This window comes from Cloeon dipterum, chromosome 4, assembly GCF_949628265.1.
Source record: "Cloeon dipterum chromosome 4, ieCloDipt1.1, whole genome shotgun sequence".
NCBI lineage: Eukaryota > Metazoa > Arthropoda > Insecta > Ephemeroptera > Baetidae > Cloeon > Cloeon dipterum.
Genome location: NC_088789.1, coordinates 23,570,639 through 23,592,225, shown reverse-complemented (window position 1 = coordinate 23,592,225; position 21,587 = coordinate 23,570,639). Strand labels below are relative to the sequence as shown.

The following is a 21,587-nucleotide window of genomic DNA, read 5'->3' as shown; positions in this document are numbered from 1 at the left end:
TTTGGTCAACAAGGGGGAGTGGAAAGGAGATTGAGTCCGCCATGAAATTCTTCAGCAGTGCGCCAATTTCAAACATGCGCAATGTGTACGAAGAAGATGAGATCTGAATCCGAGGCAACACGAACAAATCCGGAAGGCAAATGACGACTGAAGATTATTACGCCCATATGGTCCATATGTTTAAGTAAACAAAACTCGAAGTGGGTCTTGAATTTCCGAGTTTTTCTCCTGGAAAAGCTTGGGACCGAAACGAAATTCGGTCAAAATGACCACCTACACTCGGATGGATCTCTCGATAATCCATCGGAAGGCGAAAATGTAAGTAACTATTCAATTTTTTTCGAGAATCCTACGTAATTTTTAGAAAGTTGTTGCTAAGGGGCGAATTACCTTTAAATAGGTATCATTTTCCATCTGAACCCTGAGTGAAGGTCTTAAATTCCACTATTAGCATTTATTTTTGGTAAAATAACGGAAGTTTCTTCCTTTATCTGAAGGCAAACTTGTTTCGTGTTACATTTTGGTTGGGAAATATGATCAGCTGGCACAATTTGCATAACAATGTATTGTCATGCTTTAAGCTGGGTGTATGTACAGCGTTTATACATATTTTGCCACAATTTTAGCTCATTGATTCGAGTTTTTGCCAAAGGAAAATTATTTTTTTGAATAAAAGTCATAGGTCAGGCAGTGCCAAAATATGATATTTTTGCTAATACTGAATCGCGTAATTTTGAAAGACTTTTATAAGTTAGGAATCAAAAAACATTAATTAACAGATTAATTTTCATAACACTTGTTGATTTCTTCTAACTTTTTAGTCATAATATTGATACCTCTGTTTCTTCTATTGCGCAAAAATAATTAATTATTCCTAGCAGGTAACAACAAGTTATGCTAATTAGTACAACACGCACTGTATAGATAGATTCATGCGTGATATCCATTTACGAATCAGTTCTTGACTTCTTAATGTTGTCACCTACCTACTTATTAATAAAATAAAATATTTAATTTGATTCTGCAGAACAACAAATGATTACTTACACCCTGAAAGCTGTCGTGAGGAGCTGACGGACATCACTCGGCTGGTGGTTGTGCTGCGAGACACTCCTGACGCAATCCAGTACCCTGACCTGCAACTGCTGATTTCTGCTCTGCAGATGAAGCACCTCAAGTGCTTCCAGGTACATGCGTAATTTTCGTTCTCAATAAATATTCAAATAATTCCAATTAATTGACTTGGCTCTGTAAGAAGCCATCTTGAAAATATCTTCGCAATTTTGAAAAACAAAAAAACAAGACCAAGCTGACTTCCCTAAATAAATAGTTTGATTTTTCTGCAGGTCATGCTCAAGGCTGGCTTCAACCCAAACCTGTACGACGACAGACTGAACTCGACCCCAATGACTGAGGTGCTCAAGTTGGACGAGCCCAAGCAGTACCTGAAGGAACTGGTCCGGCACGGCGCCAGGCCGAACCACCCGTGCCCGAACGTGCCCAACTTCTTCTACGTCAAGCAGGCGGTGGAGCATGGCGACTTTGACTCGGTCGCCTTTCTCGCCATCAGGGGCGCCGATCTCGACCTCGAGTCGCACCTCGAGCACACGTACAAGAAGCTGACGCCGCTGGCCGTCGCCGCGCTCACCTGGCGCGTCAACATCACCGAAGTGCTGCTTCTCTATGGGGCCAAGCTCGAGTACTCCAGTTCCCAGGTCAATATGATCAACGCGCTCGTCTACCTGTGCTGCATGAAGAAAAACAACAGCTTTATCCACAAACTCTACACGCTGAAGGTATTTTTATATGTTGACTTCGTTTAATTCCCTCGTTTTATTAAATAACAATTTTGTCAAGTGCTAGTGGAAATTTCACCTAATTTAATAGTTTTCTGTGACAAGAGAAATACAAATTAAAGGGTTGCATTAATTGCCTACCACCCGGTTTTTTCAACACTGGTTTTTAACGGTTTTTACTACTCAATTTTAACCAATTTCTTGCGCTAGAAATGCAAGAAATGAATTTATACCATTTTTCCCCTGAGAAAATTTAAAATTTGCGGTTGGAGTGGGCTAAATTTCCTATTCTGTGCATATTTTTTTCTTTAAAATTGCCATTTACTGCCTCAATTTCTCCAAAAAAATTATCTCTGACAATTTTTCAAGTCAAGATCACGAGCTAATAATTAGAAAATTTTTAAAATCTGAGGTGCAAACATTACCTGCAAGAAACTGGTTAAAATTGAAAAAAAACGCTTTTTACCACTGCACTGCATTGAAAATGAGTTTTTATTTTGCAACCCCGATTAATTAAAAGTTGGAAATAAAGGAAGCCCATTAATGTTTGGAAGAGGCAATTTTTTGTCAAGGAATACTTCGCCGTTTCAAAGCAATGAGAGATATGTGAGCATTTCAGAGATCTATTTCTGGTTGTCTAATGTCAGATATTTGGCAAAAGGTGGGTAATTAAGAGATTCGAGATGCTCAAATAGTTCAATGGGCTGGGCAGGAGGCGCACTGGTACCGACTCTCCACGTCTCCATTTACTGTTTTCGCACCTTTTCAGCAGCTTAACTGGCTTAAGAAACAAAATGTCTGGCGTTTCAATCAAATTCCTTGGTGCAGGGAGGCAAAATGATGGCCACATTGGCCCGAGATCCTTCTGCAGCCTCTCAGGCCTCATATTATCTAATTGGTGGTGTTCATAGCCCACTGGATGTGCTGAGCAGAGGCTCTAAAACACCCAAAACATTTGTATAAAATGTTTTTCTATCATTTACTTGATAGTCTGGGGTAATTATTAAGTTGTTATTAAGTATAAATATAATATGTTTTATCAAACCGTCCTGGTTGCGGTAAAATTGTGTATCGCTCAACAAGCAACCAAATTTTCACTGTCGAATTGATTGTTAACCTTTTCTTGCAACAGTAAAATACGCGTTTGGTTGTTGAAAGTAAGTTGCAGGACCAAATGCTTATTTATTTTAAATATCGATACATAAAAGATTAGTTTTGTGATACTCTTAAAAGATTTCTTAAAAAAACTGGCATTGAATAAAAAAAATATTTCTAGTAATTTTTGTGCAAGAGATCGATAGTAAATTCCAAATTGGAACATATTTAAATAAAATGTAAACCCTTTTGACGATAATTCGTGTCTTTTTTAAGGTGCTGCACAAGCACGGGGCCAACATGTGGCAGCGGAACATCAAGGGACTGACGGCGTTGGACTACGTCCGGTTTCAGTGCAAACAAAACCGCTCGGTGCGGTGGTTCAAGCTGGCCTCTGTGCTGAGAGACTGCATGCGGACGCCGCTGAGCCTGCAGATGCTGAGCCGCAACGCGATCCGCAAGTACGTCGGCAAGATGTACTACACCAAAGTGCGCAGTCTGAAAGTCAACGGTGTGCCCGTGTCGGAACTGACCATTCTCGATTTCCTGCTCTACAAAGACTTGAAGTCGACTTTCCAGCAGGAGATCAACCAGTGCTTCGCAGACATGGCCACCTAGGTATCACCACCTGCCATTTTCATTCTTGCCTGCCAAACGTCTTGGTTTACGTCCATTTTATACACTCAGACAGACAGACCTACTGATCTATTTATAGTTTCGAAAATTTCCGGAGGGTTCGAACGAGTTTTTCGTGAGTGGCAAATTGCCAGCTTCTTGAATGTGTAGAAATCCGATTCCATCCTGACGTCAAATCTAAACAAGCACTTAGGATAGGTTCAATTAAATAGCAAGACCCTGGCTCAGTTCGAGAAGAGCCTTATTGTCGGGGCCTACGATAGCTTCGATGTGATCTATTTATTGAAGGGTATCAAAAGTTCATAGTCTAGCCTAAGCTAATTGTGTTCTTGTTGCTGAACTAATCGCGCGGAATTAGTTTGACAATTGTTTTGGTTGGTAAATGTGGCACTTTTACGAGTCCTTTAATGTGATGTATCACAATAATTATTATTACTATAGATATTCGTGCATGGTTTTTTGCACGCCGCAGTTTTTTGCATTCTGATATATAATATTATATATTATATTCAAATGCGAGTTTTATTAAGTGCTGTGCTTTCCTTGTTACTATATATATTGTATCTTAGTGTGTTGTCAGGACACGTACGTACACGATACTCACACAATCACACGCTAGCAGCGAATGATGGCATAGAAATTATTTATAATCTGCACAATACTCTGGTTGCATCAAAGATATTTTCTAATTTTTGTACTTACACTGAGAGAAATGTCATCTAACTATTAGTGTGTTTGCAGTTGAGCTGTGTTTCACTACTTAATGTGTTTGCACCGAAATATTCGTTAATTCTGAAAACTAACCAAACCCAATAATTGTAAACTGTCGTTTTATAAATTAAATGTGACGATATTTGTTTGAATAGTTAGGATTCTGAGCCGTTCAAGTTCATTGCAGCAGGGAAAAAGATTTTTTCACTTGATGACACCAAACAATAATTTTCCTTTATTTCAAAGGATTGCGAAACTTCGAAATAATCCTTGTTGCCTATGCATAAATTCATTTCAAGCTGATATTTACTGTGATTTTTTTTTAGAAAAGTGGCTACAAAGTTATTCTTTTCAACAACTGTTCCCCTACTTGAAATCCTTAAAATTGTTATGCACTGTTAGATCGATCTCGACGAAAAAAATAAAAATCTGGCCATGCGCTGTAAATTTTGGAGAAAACCGGTAAAATTTGAATTGTACGAATTTTTGATTATATCCAAATTTAAAATGTAGTCAACAATTCTAATTGTTTTTGCCTTGATTCGCCTTTAACCTGAAATCAAAGCTCCATAAAAGTTAAAACGGCTTGGAGAACGGACTATTCAGGCAGAAAAAACCCCCAATGAAAACCGAGGTCCGGTCAGTGCGGCGCGGCAGCTTTTTAGCAGCTCCCAACCAAAAGTCGAAAGCTTTACTGCCCACGTTGTTTAATTTTGGCTGTGTGCTCGAATTTCGTCGGCTGAGCCGGACCTGCCCCCCGTGTTAAAATGTATATTAGCGCCTTATACAACAACAATACCTGAAAACAAACTTTTTCGCAATGTCCATTAACTAAATCGCATTCACGGTCCATCCCCTGACGTGCAACAAGAAGTGATAATTAACAATTTTAATCTGAGTTAATAAAACTTAAAAACTTTGAGCTTAGACGTTAAACATTAGTCTCAGCAGTGATTTTGAGTTTCTGTCTTCCCCGTGTATTTGGGAGACGGAAATTTCACATGAAAATACTGTACGCTTCCTCCTCTTTTTAACTCCGGAAACTCCTGCTGTTATAATATATCTCTACAATAAAATTAACAATTTTGTTACCTATGCCGTATGATCTGGTTTGTGCATGCAATCATATAATAATTGTAATGTGTAAACGAAGCAAACAATCAGACGATGTAATCCTAGTTCTTGATCTAGTACGATGATAGGAAAATATAGCAATTAAGGCTCGAGATCTATAATTATACTCTTCTCACTATTATACTGATTTTTCTGCCTTTTCTCCTAGTCACAAAATCGAGAGGAGATCGAAAGAAAAAAAATAATAATGCAAAAAATGTTTCTGGTTTTCTGGGTGCCTTATTATTCAAGTAACTGATTTTCGTTTTGTAAGATTAATTGCATTTAATTTCTACTTAATGGATGTCGCAAACTCCCAAGACCACATTACAAATATAAATACACTGTGCCCCCGCCTCCACAATTTTATCCACACACAAACGTTAATAAGTGGCACACTACAAGACCAGAATTATGTAACTTCTCAAATAAGACGAGAAATACTGTGTATTTTATACTCAAAAAATTCGTTTCAATTGAAATCCTATGAAGGGACTAAAGTACTATATATATTTGTGTATGTCGACTACAAAATAGGGATAATACTGAGAATAATTAGCAAGTTTCAAAAGCGCAGTGTGTGCCGTATACTGCAATCAATGTACCATGTTACTACTGGAAATAAACCTGCATTATATTCATTTTATAAAAACGCATTCATCTGTTTATTTAAACCTTTCGATTCAAAACCATATAATATAAAGGCCGTACAAGATAATTAGTTTTATTCTTTTTGGCGCCGTGACTCGCTCGAGCCATCTGCCGTAACTTGCACAACTACTTTGAATCATCAACACAATACAAAACAAGGATGATGTGAATATAAGAGTAAAATTTATCTTTCGAATTTTCATTTAATTTTACGTTTGTCAACTATGATTTTCATTTTCACTGCTTTCATTATTGCCTCCACCATCACTCTAACTGAAAATACTAGAGTTTCGATGAAAGTCATTGGTCTGCCTATAAATCAAATTGAGTGAGTATGTATATTATAAATTGCTACGCATATTATTCCTCTTTAAAATTTGCTTTTAGAAATGTTCCTATTGGAGATGACATCAAGTGGCCTAATAACTCGAACGAAATTAACAATGAATGGTCGAGTACTGTCATGCCTGCAAATTACTCCGGCCCTCCTCATTTAAAACAGTTGATGGGACACTGTTTTTCTCTTACGGACCAAAAGTATATTATCAATAAAATAATTTAAAACACTAATTTTTCACTAATGTTTGTTTTCAGGTACAAATATAATTTCTGTCCCTTTCAAAATTTCACACAAGAGGAAGTAACACCTGCTGTCTCAATTAAAAAATACAAAGGAGTATTGGGGTAAAAAATTTTTATTAAAATTTCTCACAATCAAAAAACAAATCACTAAAATGCGAACAAAAAATACAGAGATTTTCTGTTGCTTTTTGGAGACTTGGAAAAGAAAAAAGTATTTACAATAATAAAGAGCACACGCGTCGTGTCTTATTATTTGATCAATTTTCGTTCCAAATAATATTTATACATTTTACTATCCCAAAAATTAATAAAATCACCCTCTTCGACTCCCAACACGTCTAATTTAGCACAAAAACAAATTATTTGTGTAGAGAATAAATAAATCAACATTCAGAATGCTTAAATAATGATCAATTTCAGGGTCTGGGGTGAATGGGAATTAGCAGGCTACGATAATAAATTGACGGCTATGAAATATGTACAAGGAGACAAGTGTGATGACAAATTGAATCGATCATCTACTGTGAGTTGTCGTATTGAAAATTAAAATGAATAATTATTATTAATAGAAATTTTCAGGTTGTACTGCAGTGTAAAAATGATACTTTTGGCGAGTTGAGCGAAATCAAAGAACCAAGTCGGTGCCAATATGAAGCTAAATTCTCGACCCAACTTGTGTGCCACAATCATTCTTTATTGATTTACCCTTGGCTAACTGGAGCCGCCAAAAGGGAGTGGGACGAGATTTACACTAGCTACATCAACGAGCACATCCCCGCGACGGTATAAAAACTACAAATCATTTATAAAATAAACAAAAAATAATTGCTTTTCTCTATTAGGATCTAAAATTGAGCTTAAAATATTTGTTCATTAAATCGGGACTGCTGCTGAAGCCGAAAACCCAACTGCGACAGGCGCCGGTCACAGTCAAGCCGAAGAGCTCCCTAAACCTCTGTGATATTAAAATGATTCAGCTGAGAACAGAGGTGCGGAGCCTCCGAGAGGTAAACACCTGGCTGACGGCTGAAATGAAGAAACTGATGCAAGATGATGATTGGAAATAAAATTAATAATTTTATTTTTTAGTCATACCGTCTTTATTCTGTTATATTACAACACAAAAATCTCATGATAAAATAATCGAAATAACTGGCACAGTAATAAAAAATTGTTGTACACAAACGGTTGATAAATCTGTTTTAAAAAACGCAGTAACGTTAGTTTAATTACATCTGCTTTCGCGTAACATTTGGCACTGAAAATTCGGCGGCCCGGAAGAAAATCCAGTCCGCCTCGTCCAGCCACAACCAGAGAATTCTTCATCCTGCATTTATACACGCATCACTTATGTACAAACTGGGTGGATCGGTTTTTGTGTTCGCGACAGTTAACAAAATATATTTATACTATGCAACAGGAGACGTGATAAAATGCTCTCGATTGATTGACTACAATTATTGAATTGATTCGCCCACAAATCTTGACAAGGCCGTATTATTCGTCTAATTACACTGTAGATCCATTAGCTCATTTTGATTTACTCGGATATTATCTTATGAAGGAAAATTAACTTGTTCGCATTCTACGAGTAAATAACAAAACGTAATATCACCGACTGGCAAAGAAATTGTGTTCTACAAAACGTCATAATTTTTAAGATACATATCGTTCTCCCATTCTGAGAGATTTGATCACAATTTTGGCCATGCGGCCGGCGGTCTGATTCCCACAAGCAAATCGCATTAAAAAAATTGCCAAATAATATAATATTTTCTCTGCACGGGCCCGAATGGAGTGAAAAGAATGCGTGCAACCTGTGCATCAGTAGCGCACGGGCACCCAGTTGCCGTGCTCGTCGCGGCGGTAGTAGTGCGGCCGATTGTCCGGGAATATCGTGACTGCGGGGAACGGGTTCTCCATGATGTGCCTCAGCGTGGCTCGCACATGCATCACATAATGAGGAGGCTCCACGTCCGGCGAGGTGGACAGATGCTGCAGGATGAAGTCGTCCGACTGCTGGAGCCACAGGTCGGCGCCACGCAGCGGCTCGTAGTTGAACGGCCCTATCCGAAGCATGCCCAGGTTGCTGTCGTAAATGTCCAACACCTGCCACAGGTTCAAATAAAAAGTTAGTCCGGTCGTTCGTTCATGCGGCCAAAATAAATGTTTAAAAAACACACAAATTTGGTGATCTTGGCTCCAGTTTCGGAAACAATAAGGCACAGCGAGTTTTATTTTCAGACTTGTGATTGAAAGGGACTCTGCAGATGTTGACTGAAGTAAAAAGTTCTTTGACAATGTGTTTTAAAACCTAAAGATAAGGATAAAAGAAGACTGAATCACTCTTTAAGCAGGAAAAAAGTTCAAGTAATGAAAATTTTGAATGATAGAATTTGTTAACGTCTCCATTTTTTTGTATCATTTGGTCCAAAAATTAAATAATTGAGTGTTAAATTTTAATTTAATAAATTTGGAAAAATTGTTCGCTTTCTATTTACACTGAACACGCTGATATTTTTAAATTCAAATGTTTTCGAAAAGTGCGAGTTAATATTTCAAAATTTTGTCTTTTTAAGTAACTTGAAAGGAAACTCATAGGATGCAGCGTTTCAGTTTCTTCGTAGGATTATTGAAAGTATAAGATCTCAAACTGCCTTCAAAATTCAATTTAAAAACGAAATCCGTGCCTAATTTTTAAAAATTTCATTTCTTAAAAGCTTGGTCACCACTTGCTAGCAATATCAAAATTAAAAAAATTCCTGATGAATGCTGTCACCATTGAAAAATGTTTGGAGTTAAAATATCCCCGCCAACTGAAACTTAGCAACCTTAGAGTTTCCATGTAAGCATAAAGTAAAAATCAAAATAACAGAAATATGCACAAACATTTTGGTTTACCTGGCGTCCTCCAGTAAAGTGTCGAGCACTTCTCAAAGGCTGCTCTGGACCCTTATCAGTAAAATTAGCTGGAAAAATTTCTCCTGTTTTTGTGTTGACCCCTGCAGAAAAACAAAGCAAATTATCAGGATGTCCTAAATCAATTAAGGAAGTAAAAAATCCTCCTTACCGACACCGTACACGAGTGGCCAGTGGATTCCGCCTCTGATTGTCGTGTTCAATTCACCGAGACAACACAGGGTCAGGTCGACCTCAACAGGGTGTTTATGGAATGCCTCTGCATATTGGAAACGATTAAGATTATTTCGGAAATAGGAAAGAGTGGAGTGGAGGCTTACGCATCACGTTGTAGAATATGGCTTCGCTGTAGTTTCTCGGGTCTGAGTAGCCGCCAATCAACTGCAGTTCGACGCGGCCCTCGACATAGCCCATTGACAGCTCTTGTATCCGCTGGATCATCGTGTTGACGCACTCTTCCATACCCGCGCCGTCGAGATGCGCGATGCCGACAGCACCAGATCCTGGAACAAAATTAAATAGAAATAGTTTAAATTATTTAATTAATTAAAAGATATATTTTAGCCGCATATTGTTATGATCTAATTGGAATACATAAAATATGAGATAAATAAACATTGAATGTTACACTTATTTTAAAATATTTCTTTTATTTATAATCCAGGACCCTGGAGCGAATAACATATATTTTTGGCAGTTAAATTATGATTTCATCTCCTGTTTATTTTTTTAACTTTTTAAATATACTTGCAATTACTTTATTTAATATTTTGGTAATTCTATACCATTTTTACCATAAGTTCTAATAAAAGGCTGCAAAAACCGAATATCTGTGTCTTGAAAAATGAAACTCTTTTGGGAACACCATAGAAAATTTATCTAACAGCTCACAAATTTGTTTGGAATTAGAGCACTCATATTTGTTTTGAATTCCTTAAAGGACTTGATAATTTAATTTTTAAAAATGCATCTATTTAGGTCACGAATGTAGAAATTGGAAAATGTTTGCCCTCAAGGGATTTCTATACAATATAATTATAAGTTTGGTACTGACGATAGATCAACCGCAAGTCCTCAAGGCATTAAGTCAATGCCTTTTTCTTGGTTCAGCAAAAAAGGTTGAAAATAGCTATTTTCTTATGGTGAAGAAATAATCAGACTTGTTCTCTTTGGTTCAAGCTTTTTTCTTATTGACATAAATGGTTTGAATGAGTTAATATTCTTACTTCCCACTAGAATTTAAAAATAAAAGCTCCATCGTGCAAAAATGTCTATAGTAAGACAATACCAGTTGAGTTTAGGTAATGAACGTCAAACACAACCGTGTTAAATGAGCATGGGCATAAAGAAAGCGAAAAAAAGTGTCAGGTTGTGATCTTCTAATTTGTAACCGTCTTGTTAGAGGAGTGAGCGGTATTAATTATCCGGTTTTATTTCAGACACAAAAAAAAGAAGAGGAGATAACACGAGCTCCGGTCGCCCAGTAAGGAAAAGCTTAAGCGAAATGGATCGAGCCCTTTAAAAACCAAAGTTTAAGGGGCAGATAACGTGTGTGTGAAGGGCGACGTATAGTGACAATCTATAGATAGTGTGTGCGTGCAGGCGAGAGAAAAATAAAAGGCCCATTTGGTGTAGTTTGCCTTTTTACAGCATTCCTTCCATAAAAACCGAAACATAATGTGACCCTCTCAAGAGTTCATTTTAGATGGCGAGTAAATTTCGGAGCCGTCACACGGCAGATATATAATTTATCAAATAAGCAGCAGCTCTGGAGCGAAGAATTTGTTTTTACGGCTTCGCTCTCTCTCTCTCTCTCTCGCTCTCGTCGTCCTCGTCGCAGGACGATCTCAAGTGAGCATTTCCACCTGTTTCCTTCTCGCCTCCTCCAGAGATAATTTCTCCCTATCGCTGCATACAGCATTTCTCATGATACGCCACCCAGGGAAGGAAATATTAAAAGTGACTCAGCATGACACATTCATCTTCTCTCAACAGTCGTTTGATTTAAACCACCCAGGACTGCAATTTATTTTTGAAACGAGCATTTCTACCCGTCAATGAGAATTAGGAGCTTCATTGCAGTGCAACGTAAAATGATATCTTTCAGGTTTTTTACTTTAAATTTTTAAGAGAGGAAGAGAAATGTCATACATAAGATATATTATAAATTTAGAATAATTTAATCTAGAAAAAGTGTTTTTTAGATAGAATGGAAATCATTGCCTTTTTCTAATAAATAAACTGCCCTATTATCGGACTCTTTACAGAATGATTTTCGCAAAAATCACACGACTCTGAAAGGTGTTTTAAAAGTTATGTTATTAGAGATTTTAGAGTCATTTTTCTTGACATTTTTTTCCTTGAAATTTTTTTTTGCAAACGTAATGCAAGTCAGAGCCGAGCAAAACAGACGTTCTTAAAACAAAAAAACCTAAAATTGATTCAGTTTTTTGAAATAGCGAAATGATGAATTGAGTTTGATCTCAGTATATTATTTAAAACCCTTGAAATAAAAGCAAACACTTGATATTATTTTCAGTGTACTTATATTTTGCATCTCCAATAAAAAATAAGTCAAGAGATCAAAAGAGAACAGATTCAAATAAATACAAATTCAAGCAAACTGTGGCAATTTTCTTGTTTTCTCAGAATTAAAATTAAATAGGTCTTAATTTGCAGTACATAAAAATCAGGATAGAAAACAAAAATTTCGAAAATTTCCAGCGCAATATTTGATTAATAATGATTTTTTAAGTTCAGAAAAAATTGTCGACCACCTGCTCATGTTGAAAGCCTTAAAAATTATATTTTTATGAACTTAATCAAGAGTTCAAGTAGTGAAATCCGTCATTTAATATCAATCATTCTGTGGGATTTATAATAATTAAATTTTATTTATTCTTTGCGTCTTTTGGGATGATTTATTCCAAACGACGCACTGTGGGAAAATCCTGACGAGCAATTTTGTAAGCCCATCTGGAATTTAAAAAGCAAAATGCAAAGTGTGGCTCACCCAGTTCAGTGATAAGAAAAACCTCTAAGATAGGACCTGACAAAAAATAAAACGTTCTGATTTTTAAGGCAAGGTAGATTTGCGATGACGATAATCGGTACTCAGATTGATTTAAGGCCCTTACGAAAGACCCAAGTAAGATGATATTATTTTATTTTTTAACGAGCACGTCAATGAGAATTAGTTGCTACGCTAAAACATACTCTGTGAGTCGTAATTTATTTAAAAAAAAAGATTGCTGGGTATAAAAAAATGCCTCTTTATTTAAAATATTTTAGCACTTGAGAGCTAAACGGTGCTAAAAGTAAGAAGCGCAAAATCCCCTTTTATTACCGAATAAATATTCATCATCCCGGAGGCCTATAAAAACTTAATTATCGAGAGAAAGTGCGGAAAACCTTTCACACAAGGACCACGCGCGGCGACGGCCGGAAAAGGGATCAGGGCAGATTTTTATTTTACTGCACAGTGCACGCGGGGCACACTATGAGAATATGTATGTACAATGGCGCCGCGGGCCGTGGAACACATATCGCGAGAGAGGCTGCAACAAACATCGGCGCGCGGCTTAAAGAGCACACCATTTAGATGTCACGACTTAAGGCGTGACTGGTTATTCTGGATAGCCAGGCCTCGATATTACAATATATATTCCAGCACTCGCTCGTTCGCTGGCTTGCTCTCGCAAAGGTATCCATCGAAGGTGGGGGTGGGTGGGGGCCTCTGGCTGGCCTGGCTCCATACAGCACCTGAAGGGTCATCGACCCTGCAGCCGCATAGATACATGATCTCTCGCTCGCTCAGGCCGTGCGCGCCCGCCGATATTCCGCTGCCAAAGATTCATCTCGCCAACATTCATACAAATAATGCCACGGCCAGCCAGCAAGCACGCTTCAACGAAGCCGCACCGCACCGCACTTTTGAATAAATATCTTTCCATTCGTTTCGGTCCTTTCTTTTCATGCACGGCGCCGCACGAGGAAAATGCATCTGCAACATCCTGCGCTTGTTTGCATTTCTATGGGCTGCTCCTTCTCAATTCAAAAACGTCCGTGATTCTGCATGAAAATTTAGAAGCAAAATTTGGCCCTTTTAAAGCGGACCTTTACAGGACAAAAATTAACAATAAGAAAGTGGTCTATTGAATTTTTTGCTTATTATGGAATTCATCTAAAAAATGTGCAATAATTAAATCAGGACCGAATAACAGTTGGGGTGGAAGAGACCACCCGGGAGGAGAATTGTTTTTAAAGGGAAGTTAATTTTTTATAGTATACATACTTCAGCCGCTTTTCTAAAAATTAAAAAGGCACTTTCCCATTTTTTTTAAATAGTCACGGTAAATTGAGGTAAAAATAAATTTGCATTATTTTGCTTAAAAAATCCTACTTTGATGTTTGCAAATATTTCGAGCACTGCGTCAATCTTGAATTGTTCTCAATAAATAACAAATAAAAGCTAAAATTGTAACCATACTTGAAAGATAGGAATTTACGAAATTTTATGCCGCATGCAAAAATCACCATCTGTCGCAGAAATTTAAAAAAAAAATCTTGGATATTTCAGCCTGGGCGTTTGTTCCGATTGATCCTTTCAAAGATACTGACGAATACGAAGTTAAAAAAAGTACCGATTATATCGTGTTAAATTAGTTTCGTTGTATTTTGAGGTGAGATAAAGTGCTGTCTTGCTTTTTAGAAGAGCACATTTCAAGACCACTTTAAGCGTTCTGCCCAAAGTTGGCTGTCATTAGTGCTAATTGAGAAGTTAGTAAAACTTTCACAGACTAGTTGTCCTCTCCAAAAGTCAGAAATGGCCATGATTTCCGTGAAGTTACAACAATATATGATTGAAATTTCATCAAAATTTTGTATTCATGACGAAATTCCATCCGAAAAGAAAGAAATAAAGCAATTTCCAGCAAGGCTTTCCTGTCGTCTCGCCCACTTTTATTTGAATTTAACTCCACCATAAATAAATTACGCTTTGTGACCGTGAAAAATCACCTTCACGAAAAGAGCTCCACGCTTTTCCGGCCTGCAGTCGAGAATCCCTGTTTGCAAGTTATTTATTGCTTTATTTACCGCCGCTCGCCACACAACACAGCATCCGCAGGCAAGGAGCAATCATTCGAGTACCGACACACTACTTACTCGACGGCAAAAACACACAGATAAGTCGGGGAACAAAACAATCCTAGCAAAAATGAGAAATGATAATGCCGGGTACAGTTAGCTATTCCGACATGACTGGCTCGGCGTGTCGTGATGATAGTGCCCATTTGCGTATCCACCCGATTCCTATATAATACAGTATATACATGCACATGCGGCGAGATGGAAAAGAGAGATCTTCACTGCACGCGTCATTACTATTATTTTCTTTGGCAGGCTGCTTCGCCTCCGCTCTTGTAAATAGCGCACCGTACGTAATAAAAAGTAGGCGAAACCTTTTTCTCTCTCTCTCCAGCCCTGCGATGCTCGAGATGGAAATTCCTGCAGCCAGCCAGCCGGCAGTGTGTGCCTAATTTAAATTACCAAGCAGCGAACGGGCACCGTATTATTATTATATACATGCTCCTCTCAATTTGTGAGCTGTGTGCTTTTTACTTTTATTAGATGTGGGAGCAGAGCCCGGCTCTCCGCGTGGTAATTGGGACGGGCGTGCACAAACCGGCAATTTGGCCTTTTTTCAATATCACAGATCGAGAAGTGATTGCCCGGCGCTAATTTATAGTGGGATCGAGGAATGTGGTTAATTAAGTTTTGGACAGGCACACGCTGCTTTTTTTTCAAGATAAGGTAAATTGATTCTCAGCTCGTTTAAGTGCTTGGAAATAGTGAGACGTCAATTTTATTAATTTGCAATCTGTTTAGGAGATCAGTTTCCAGCAAAGAATAAAAATAAAAAGGGAAATACGTATGCTAAAGTGCAAATTTGTAAGAGTTGACGTTAAAAAAACAGATTTATTTTTTAAATGGGTGTTAGCTTGGGGTTTTCAATTGAGATAAATTATTTTTTGGATTGAAAACATCCAGAAGCTGCACAGATAAAAAATATTATAAGCTCAATCTGTAGCATTTTATGGCTGTCGTGTGTTTTATTGCAGCAGTAAAAATATAAATTTGATAAGATATTTTTTTAGAACTATAAATAGAGAAAGCCGCTGCAAGTAAAATTCAGATCAATAAAAGGATTTAGTTTGTTGGAATCTTCCACGAAATATTTAGTTTTAGCAAACTACAGTAAATAAATTTCATATGAAGCTTTAACAAAACATGAACCATAGATTCATTAAGGGCCCTTCTGTTGTGAATCAAAACTGTTCCTAAAAGAAAATTTGATCTATTCAAAGAAATACGTTACTTCAAACGAAATTTTTATCCCGACGGGAGAGCGTTTGGGCCAATCTCCATGCAAGAGCAATTAACAAATTTGTAGCCGAATGCACTTGAGGAATGATGCGAGTCTGAGAGCAATTAAATACACACTAGGCGAATACCCTGCCTGCCGGAGTGACCCCGCGATAAATTGTTAGAAAAGCAGCAGCTAGCGTTGCGTGCTCGGCTCGGTCGGGCTGTTAATTTGAATTAAAGTATACAATAAAGTGGTGTTGCGCCGGAGAAAGGATGGCTAACTAACTGCGAGGCGAGGGAGTGCCTGCTTGCCGCCCATTAAAAAGCACCGTCTGCCGAGATGAAGAGAATTCTCTCGGGGCGGGTCGATTCCCACGCTAACCAATACCTATTGAGCGAGCCAGCACACACAGTGCATCATCTCTCTCTCTCTCGTTCTCTCGCTAAATTAATGCTGTATACCTTCTCTCGCATGCACACATTACGGTGCCGAGTTAACAAAAACAAAGATCGGCAAATAATAATGTTGCTTTGTTCGGACGAGCGCACTTGATGATGCCACTTTGCTGTACACTGCACGTTTAGAGCGAGCACTGATTTTATATGGCAATGGGCGCGTGATTTATGTATGGGAAGTTTGTGTGCACTTGATTTTATTAATTCGGCCCTGCCAGACGTCACGGAGAAATAAATTTATGTTCCCACGTGATATTAAATTCGTTTAAGGTAAGAAAAATTATTTTCATTTAATAAAATGACGTTTAAATACTTCAGTGAAACGTTTTTTCGCTTGTTAATTTTAGGCCAAAAATAACAGACAATTTTCAAATGAAAAAATTAGCTTTGCACTCCGTAAAATTTCTCTTAATTTACTATACTATCTCTTTAGAGAAATTGAAGCTTTTAATTAGTTTTATTGAAAATTTTTAGAATCATAAATTAATAAAGCCGATTGAGTCGAAATTGGTTTAGTTTACAAAACAGGATAAATGGTTCAGAGCATTAATTTTAATCTTATGAATATTCAATACTCATTCAAGGAATTCTAATTTTCTTTTTGTTGGTTTTGTTTGTTTGCTTGCATTTTCATTTTTGTCAAAGGAATAAATTGTGGCGTGCATTTCCATAATTTAAACCTCGGAGCGGGTGATTTGCATGAACAAGGAGGAATGCATCAATGGCAGGATTACATGTTGCGGCTAACATGCATGGCAATAAAATATATTATTACCTGTGTGTCGGAGGACAACAATGATGCACGTGGTAGCGTCATCTGTTCCCAGTATGGTGACGTTTTCTGTAACAAACAAAATCTCCTGTTGATACTCAATTCAAAAGGCACTTACATTTTACAATTCTATGAATAGAGCGATAAATTCTGAAGGAACATGCAGCTAAGAGAATTAATTAGTTCATTTTCCAATTGTGTTGGTTTAATTTAAATCTGATGATCAAAAGTCTACTAACTATGAAGGATTTATTGGAGCATAAGGCTAGGCCGGTAGTCTGTATATTTTTTAAGGTGTTAAAATGGACATTACATCTCTTTCATTGCAACCAGAGATACATTTCTTCTGTTTCCAATCTTCTTGATTAAATAACAATAAAAATTTGTTGAAAATTAGAGAAATGTTTGCGTGAAAAATAAAATCAATAAAATTACTCATTCATAAAGAAAATATGGAAGGACACCAAGCCTTTAAATATCATGGCATGAATATTTTACCAGAGATTCATTTTTAACAATTAAATAAAAATACAGAGCACTATCTGCTCATCCTCTACCCCTCAGAAAAATATTCTTACTGTCGTGAGGAACTGTGACGGCGAATTCGCGCTGTTGGACGTAGAGCAGTCCCATTTGTCCGACAACCTTGGTCGGGATAGAGAGCAGTTGCGACGCCGAGTCTTTATAGCTGGGGTGGTTCATGAAGAGCGTCCTCGTGTCCGAGGGCAGCTCCTCGGGCCGCACGGGCCCTCCTGGCAACACCACAACCATCCTTGAACTGACTGGCTGAGCCGATCGACAAGCAGATGAACCGAGTAGAGTGACTACTCGTGGAGCAGCGAGTAGTGCGGGACTCGAGCAGCAGTCCCCACTCTCGGGCCGGTCGCCTGCAACACAAACACGTTTTTACCACTCTGTTTCAATCCCGCCTAGCCGTATCATCACTCCGCGTGCAATGCGTGCAATACCACAATCTTCTCGCGCAATGAGGAAAATCATTTTTTAAATTTAAATAGTTATCGATTCTGCGTAAAACGTTGCTTCGAAATGAAAAGCTTTACTTTCTACTTGGATTCCGCAAATTTTCTCTGATCTCCAAATGAGAGATCATTATTTGGATATCTAATTTAGACTTTATATTTCATAGAAGATTAATTGCCTAGTTGAAAAGATTAAACTTCAATCTATTAATATCAGTTCAGTAGGAAAATTGTGCATAATAATCTAACTTTGTGGGTCGAAGGCGCTGAGGGGAATTCCTTAAATAAATCCCTCTAATTTGTAGAATGCCTTTAAATAGCCTCGGTAATTTGAACTATAAAACATTCAGTGCTAGCAAAAACCTGTATTTTTCTGGAATAAACCCACTCATTGCAAAAATTTGTTTACGCGGGTTTTTCCAAAACTAATGCATTCTCATGGAAGGTAAAAATTGCCATAATGGATGACCAAAAATATGGATTTTACCAAATCAGAATTAAAGCCACTGTTTCACCAAAAGACCAAAAATATCAACTCTTATCGAAATTTCCCAAAATTTCTGGCTTTTTTGGCGCGAAATATGACTATTTACGGGTTAAATGCAGAAAAACCTAAAACTGGTGGTTTTTCCAGCTGTTTTTTAGCGCAAAAAACCAGTGGTGCATTTTTGAACATTGCAAAATTGCCGAACCCTGATAACATTACAAGAATTCAATAAGTAATATGGAGTTTTGGTATTTTAATATCTCTCGCCTGTTCTAAATTAATAGAAATCATTAAAACCTAAACGGCCTTTAAAAATAATTCAAGATTTTCAAATTATTGCAGGGAAAATTTTATCAAACTCACACAAAATTTTCAGATTGTTTTTTTTTAATGAGAATATTTCAGTGAAAGCGGTCATAATAATTATGTTAATTTAATTAAACGTGTGCTCAAAATGCTTGAAATTCCACGATTCGTGTTTGTTTAAAGTCCATTTTAACTTTGTTAACACACGCCATTTAAAGAGTTGAAAAATTTAACATTCAGCCTTAACCACGGGTAATTATAAAGACTTAAGCTGTTTCGAGATAAAATTTATAAAGAATGAATACTAATTTAAAAAATGCCTAATATGATTTGTAAGAGCGATAGTCGGATGCAAAGTTGTCCACGTGTCTCAGGCGTGATCCGGGTAAAGTACCCGTACAATCTGAGCGTCGGGATCACTATTTGTATTTGTAGGAGTGATAATCGGACTAAATAATCACGAAAAACATGCTCAACTACAAATTATTGAATTTCGTTATCTAAACTGAATGAACAGACCCCGGACTAAACTGATGGCCGTAAAGTACGTCGCGAGGTAGAGGTTTATTTGAACCATATTTATTGCTGTTCATTACTAATAAGGGTGATTTTGGGTTTGTCTTTATTGTGAAAGTTTATTTTAATATCAATTAATTGGGGACACAATTAGTCCGTTAATTAAGATTTGAGAACATTTTGAGAGAGTATAACCACCAGAGACACCTGGAGGTGGAGAACATCTGGAGGTTTCCAGCAGCATCCAGCGCGGGCGAGCTCAGGGAGCACACGTGGGGGAGAGAGTCAGAGCCACCAAAGATTCAAATAACAGGTTTTAAGCAGGAAAATGGTTAAAGTTTACTTCGTAAATCTTTGCAGGGTTGCGAAAAACGCATTTTCGAAAAAAAAAATGCAGAGCAGTGGTAAAAACGTTTTTTTTTTTCAATTTTTACCAGTTTCTTGCGGGTAATGTTTTCACCTTATTTTGCAATAATTTTCTTATTACTAGTCTATAACCTCGACTTGAAAAATTGTCAGAGATCAGCTTTTGGAGAAATAGAGGCAGCAAAATGGCAATTTAAAAGAAAATATTTGCAGAGTGGAGGAAATTTTGAGCACTCTGACCGAAATTTTAGATTTTCAGAGAAGAAAAATGGAATAAATTCATTTTATGCAATTCTTGCGCGAGAAATTGGTAAAAATTGAGCGTTAAAAACCAGTGGTGAAAAAAACCGGGTGGTAAGCAAATTTAACCCTTTGTAAGGTAGCGACAAAAAAGGCGCCCTTTTAAGCCTCTTGTGAGTTAAGGGATGCGGTAATTGCCATTGATTTTAATTGTCGCACGCGTTGCGAGTTGCGCTGGTGCTCACTCGCTCGTTAAAACAACATCAATCTGTTGAGAGATGATTGAAAAAATGTTCACTCTAACGCATGACGTAATTGTCGGAAGAGGTCAATCGTTGGTGCGGGTCACCGCTGCACCACGTGACTCTGTCCAATGATAACGACGAGAGAAAAATACGAGAAACTCGAATCAGCAGCAGCCGCAGCATGCAGCATCCCGGCCGAGACCAATGGATGGACACAGCAACGCGCTCGTTAAATTTATCGCTCTCGATTCTCTCTCGCCGACGATAAAGCAAATTTATCTTTTACGCCACTTTTTGTTCTTTGCCGACCGAGGGGATTTAACGAGGCTGTTGAATATGCACAAACAATTGATAATTTGCTTGGATTTATGTTATACGTCCCGACGACTGATGATGTATTTATATTGAAGAAATAAGATATCTCCGACGAAAATAAATCAGTTTTTTTGCGGTATACAAGCTAATCTTTTTCAAGTCAAGTGGTTTTAGAGATTATTTTGACTGTACAAGTTTCATTATTGTGCTGGAACCAGGCAGACCAGACCGGCTTTTCATTTTTACACAACATATTATACGATGTACTTTTGGACCCTGTAGCGTTCTCCGTGATCCAGAAATGACCTTACGATTATTTATACCATGATATTGAAGCATGTGTTTTTTTAAACTAAAATCTCCAGCAGGTTTCAAATCATCATGAATATCAAATGGAAATTAATTTCCTCTGGAATTCCCCGATTTTACTCTCGTCTTAGGGAAGCACTTGTTTGGCCTTTGATATACGAAACTAAATTAAGTGCTTCCGTCTGCTGTCTCTCGAGCTGCTCGCTCAGCTTAATCTTGACCTTGCCTTTAATGTCATCAACTTGTAAATTTACGGACCAAAATTCTCGTGTACGGCATCCACCACGGAAGTGCAAACGCGGCAAATCCCGTGACAACGAAAAAAATCTTCATTAAATCAGTTTAAAATCTTTTTTCAAGTGCATGCACTTGAAACTTCAGACACAGTGCATGCCAAACTTGGGCGGTGCATCTCTGAATAATTCTCGATCGTCGGCAAGGCTAATTTAAACCGTCAGAGACGCAATATCTCGCCTTGACACCGCACTAGATTGGTGCAAACACAACCTGAAAACCAACTGGACAAGTACCTGAGGAAGCGTGGTGAACAGGGTTCGGTTGCAACCGCTTTTCGGCCCTTCGCACAGCCTCTCTTCGACACTGGTGCTCGAGCAGCAGTCAGTGTGTACCTGTTTCAGTCGGTCTGTCTCCTGTCTCGCTGTCTCATTTTTTGCTTGGTTGCGTTGCTGGTTGCTGCCAGTTCCTGCAGAACATGTCAGCGCC

General features: G+C 37.8%; 3 protein-coding genes across 4 annotated transcripts; 2 read left to right on the top strand and 1 right to left on the bottom strand.

The window, feature by feature from the left end:
• The first annotated feature begins 107 nt into the window (after window positions 1–107).
• LOC135943685 (uncharacterized) lies at window positions 108–6,003 on the top strand. The gene is made up of 4 exons (XM_065490344.1): window positions 108–318; window positions 1,028–1,187; window positions 1,347–1,796; window positions 3,168–6,003. The coding sequence occupies exons 1-4, from the start codon at window positions 266–268 to the stop codon at window positions 3,507–3,509; spliced, it is 1,005 nt and encodes a 334-aa protein (XP_065346416.1). The 5' UTR covers window positions 108–265; the 3' UTR covers window positions 3,510–6,003.
• A 131-nt stretch (window positions 6,004–6,134) lies between these two features.
• Window positions 6,135–7,674, top strand: LOC135943687 (N-acetylglucosamine-1-phosphotransferase subunit gamma-like). The gene is made up of 6 exons (XM_065490348.1): window positions 6,135–6,330; window positions 6,390–6,539; window positions 6,597–6,686; window positions 7,005–7,107; window positions 7,164–7,367; window positions 7,427–7,674. Exons 1-6 carry the CDS (start codon window positions 6,227–6,229, stop codon window positions 7,649–7,651), a joined length of 876 nt encoding a protein of 291 aa, XP_065346420.1. The 5' UTR covers window positions 6,135–6,226; the 3' UTR covers window positions 7,652–7,674.
• Ntan1 (N-terminal amidohydrolase 1) lies at window positions 7,661–21,542 on the bottom strand. Of its 2 annotated transcripts, none has more exons than XM_065490345.1 (7): window positions 21,395–21,542; window positions 17,679–17,987; window positions 17,104–17,169; window positions 9,824–10,006; window positions 9,655–9,762; window positions 9,474–9,586; window positions 7,661–8,693 (listed from the first exon to the last, which is right to left on the bottom strand). In XM_065490345.1, the coding sequence occupies exons 2-7, from the start codon at window positions 17,869–17,871 to the stop codon at window positions 8,409–8,411; spliced, it is 948 nt and encodes a 315-aa protein (XP_065346417.1). In that variant the 5' UTR covers window positions 17,872–17,987; window positions 21,395–21,542; the 3' UTR covers window positions 7,661–8,408. The 2 variants fall into 2 exon arrangements, with proteins under 2 accessions (XP_065346417.1, XP_065346419.1); XM_065490347.1 differs by having other exon boundaries at window positions 9,486–9,586.
• Window positions 21,543–21,587: the final 45 nt, after the last annotated feature.

Bases quoted from the DNA above. Each gene is read 5' to 3' on its own strand.
- LOC135943685 (XM_065490344.1), top strand. From the start codon at position 266: ATGACCACCTACACTCGGATGGATCTCTCGATAATCCATCGGAAGGCG. The intron at 319-1,027 runs GTAAGTAACTAT...TTGATTCTGCAG, and splicing joins ATCCATCGGAAGGCGAAAAT to AACAACAAATGATTACTTAC. The intron at 1,797-3,167 runs GTATTTTTATAT...GTCTTTTTTAAG, and splicing joins ACAAACTCTACACGCTGAAG to GTGCTGCACAAGCACGGGGC.
- LOC135943687 (XM_065490348.1), top strand. From the start codon at position 6,227: ATGATTTTCATTTTCACTGCTTTCATTATTGCCTCCACCATCACTCTA. The intron at 6,687-7,004 runs GTAAAAAATTTT...GATCAATTTCAG, and splicing joins AAATACAAAGGAGTATTGGG to GGTCTGGGGTGAATGGGAAT. The intron at 7,368-7,426 runs GTATAAAAACTA...TTTCTCTATTAG, and splicing joins ACGAGCACATCCCCGCGACG to GATCTAAAATTGAGCTTAAA.
- Ntan1 (XM_065490345.1), bottom strand. From the start codon at position 17,871: ATGGTTGTGGTGTTGCCAGGAGGGCCCGTGCGGCCCGAGGAGCTGCCC. The intron at 17,170-17,678 runs GTAAGAATATTT...TGTTTGTTACAG, and splicing joins CGTCACAGTTCCTCACGACA to AAAACGTCACCATACTGGGA. The intron at 10,007-17,103 runs GTAATAATATAT...ATTTTGTTCCAG, and splicing joins TGTTGTCCTCCGACACACAG to GATCTGGTGCTGTCGGCATC.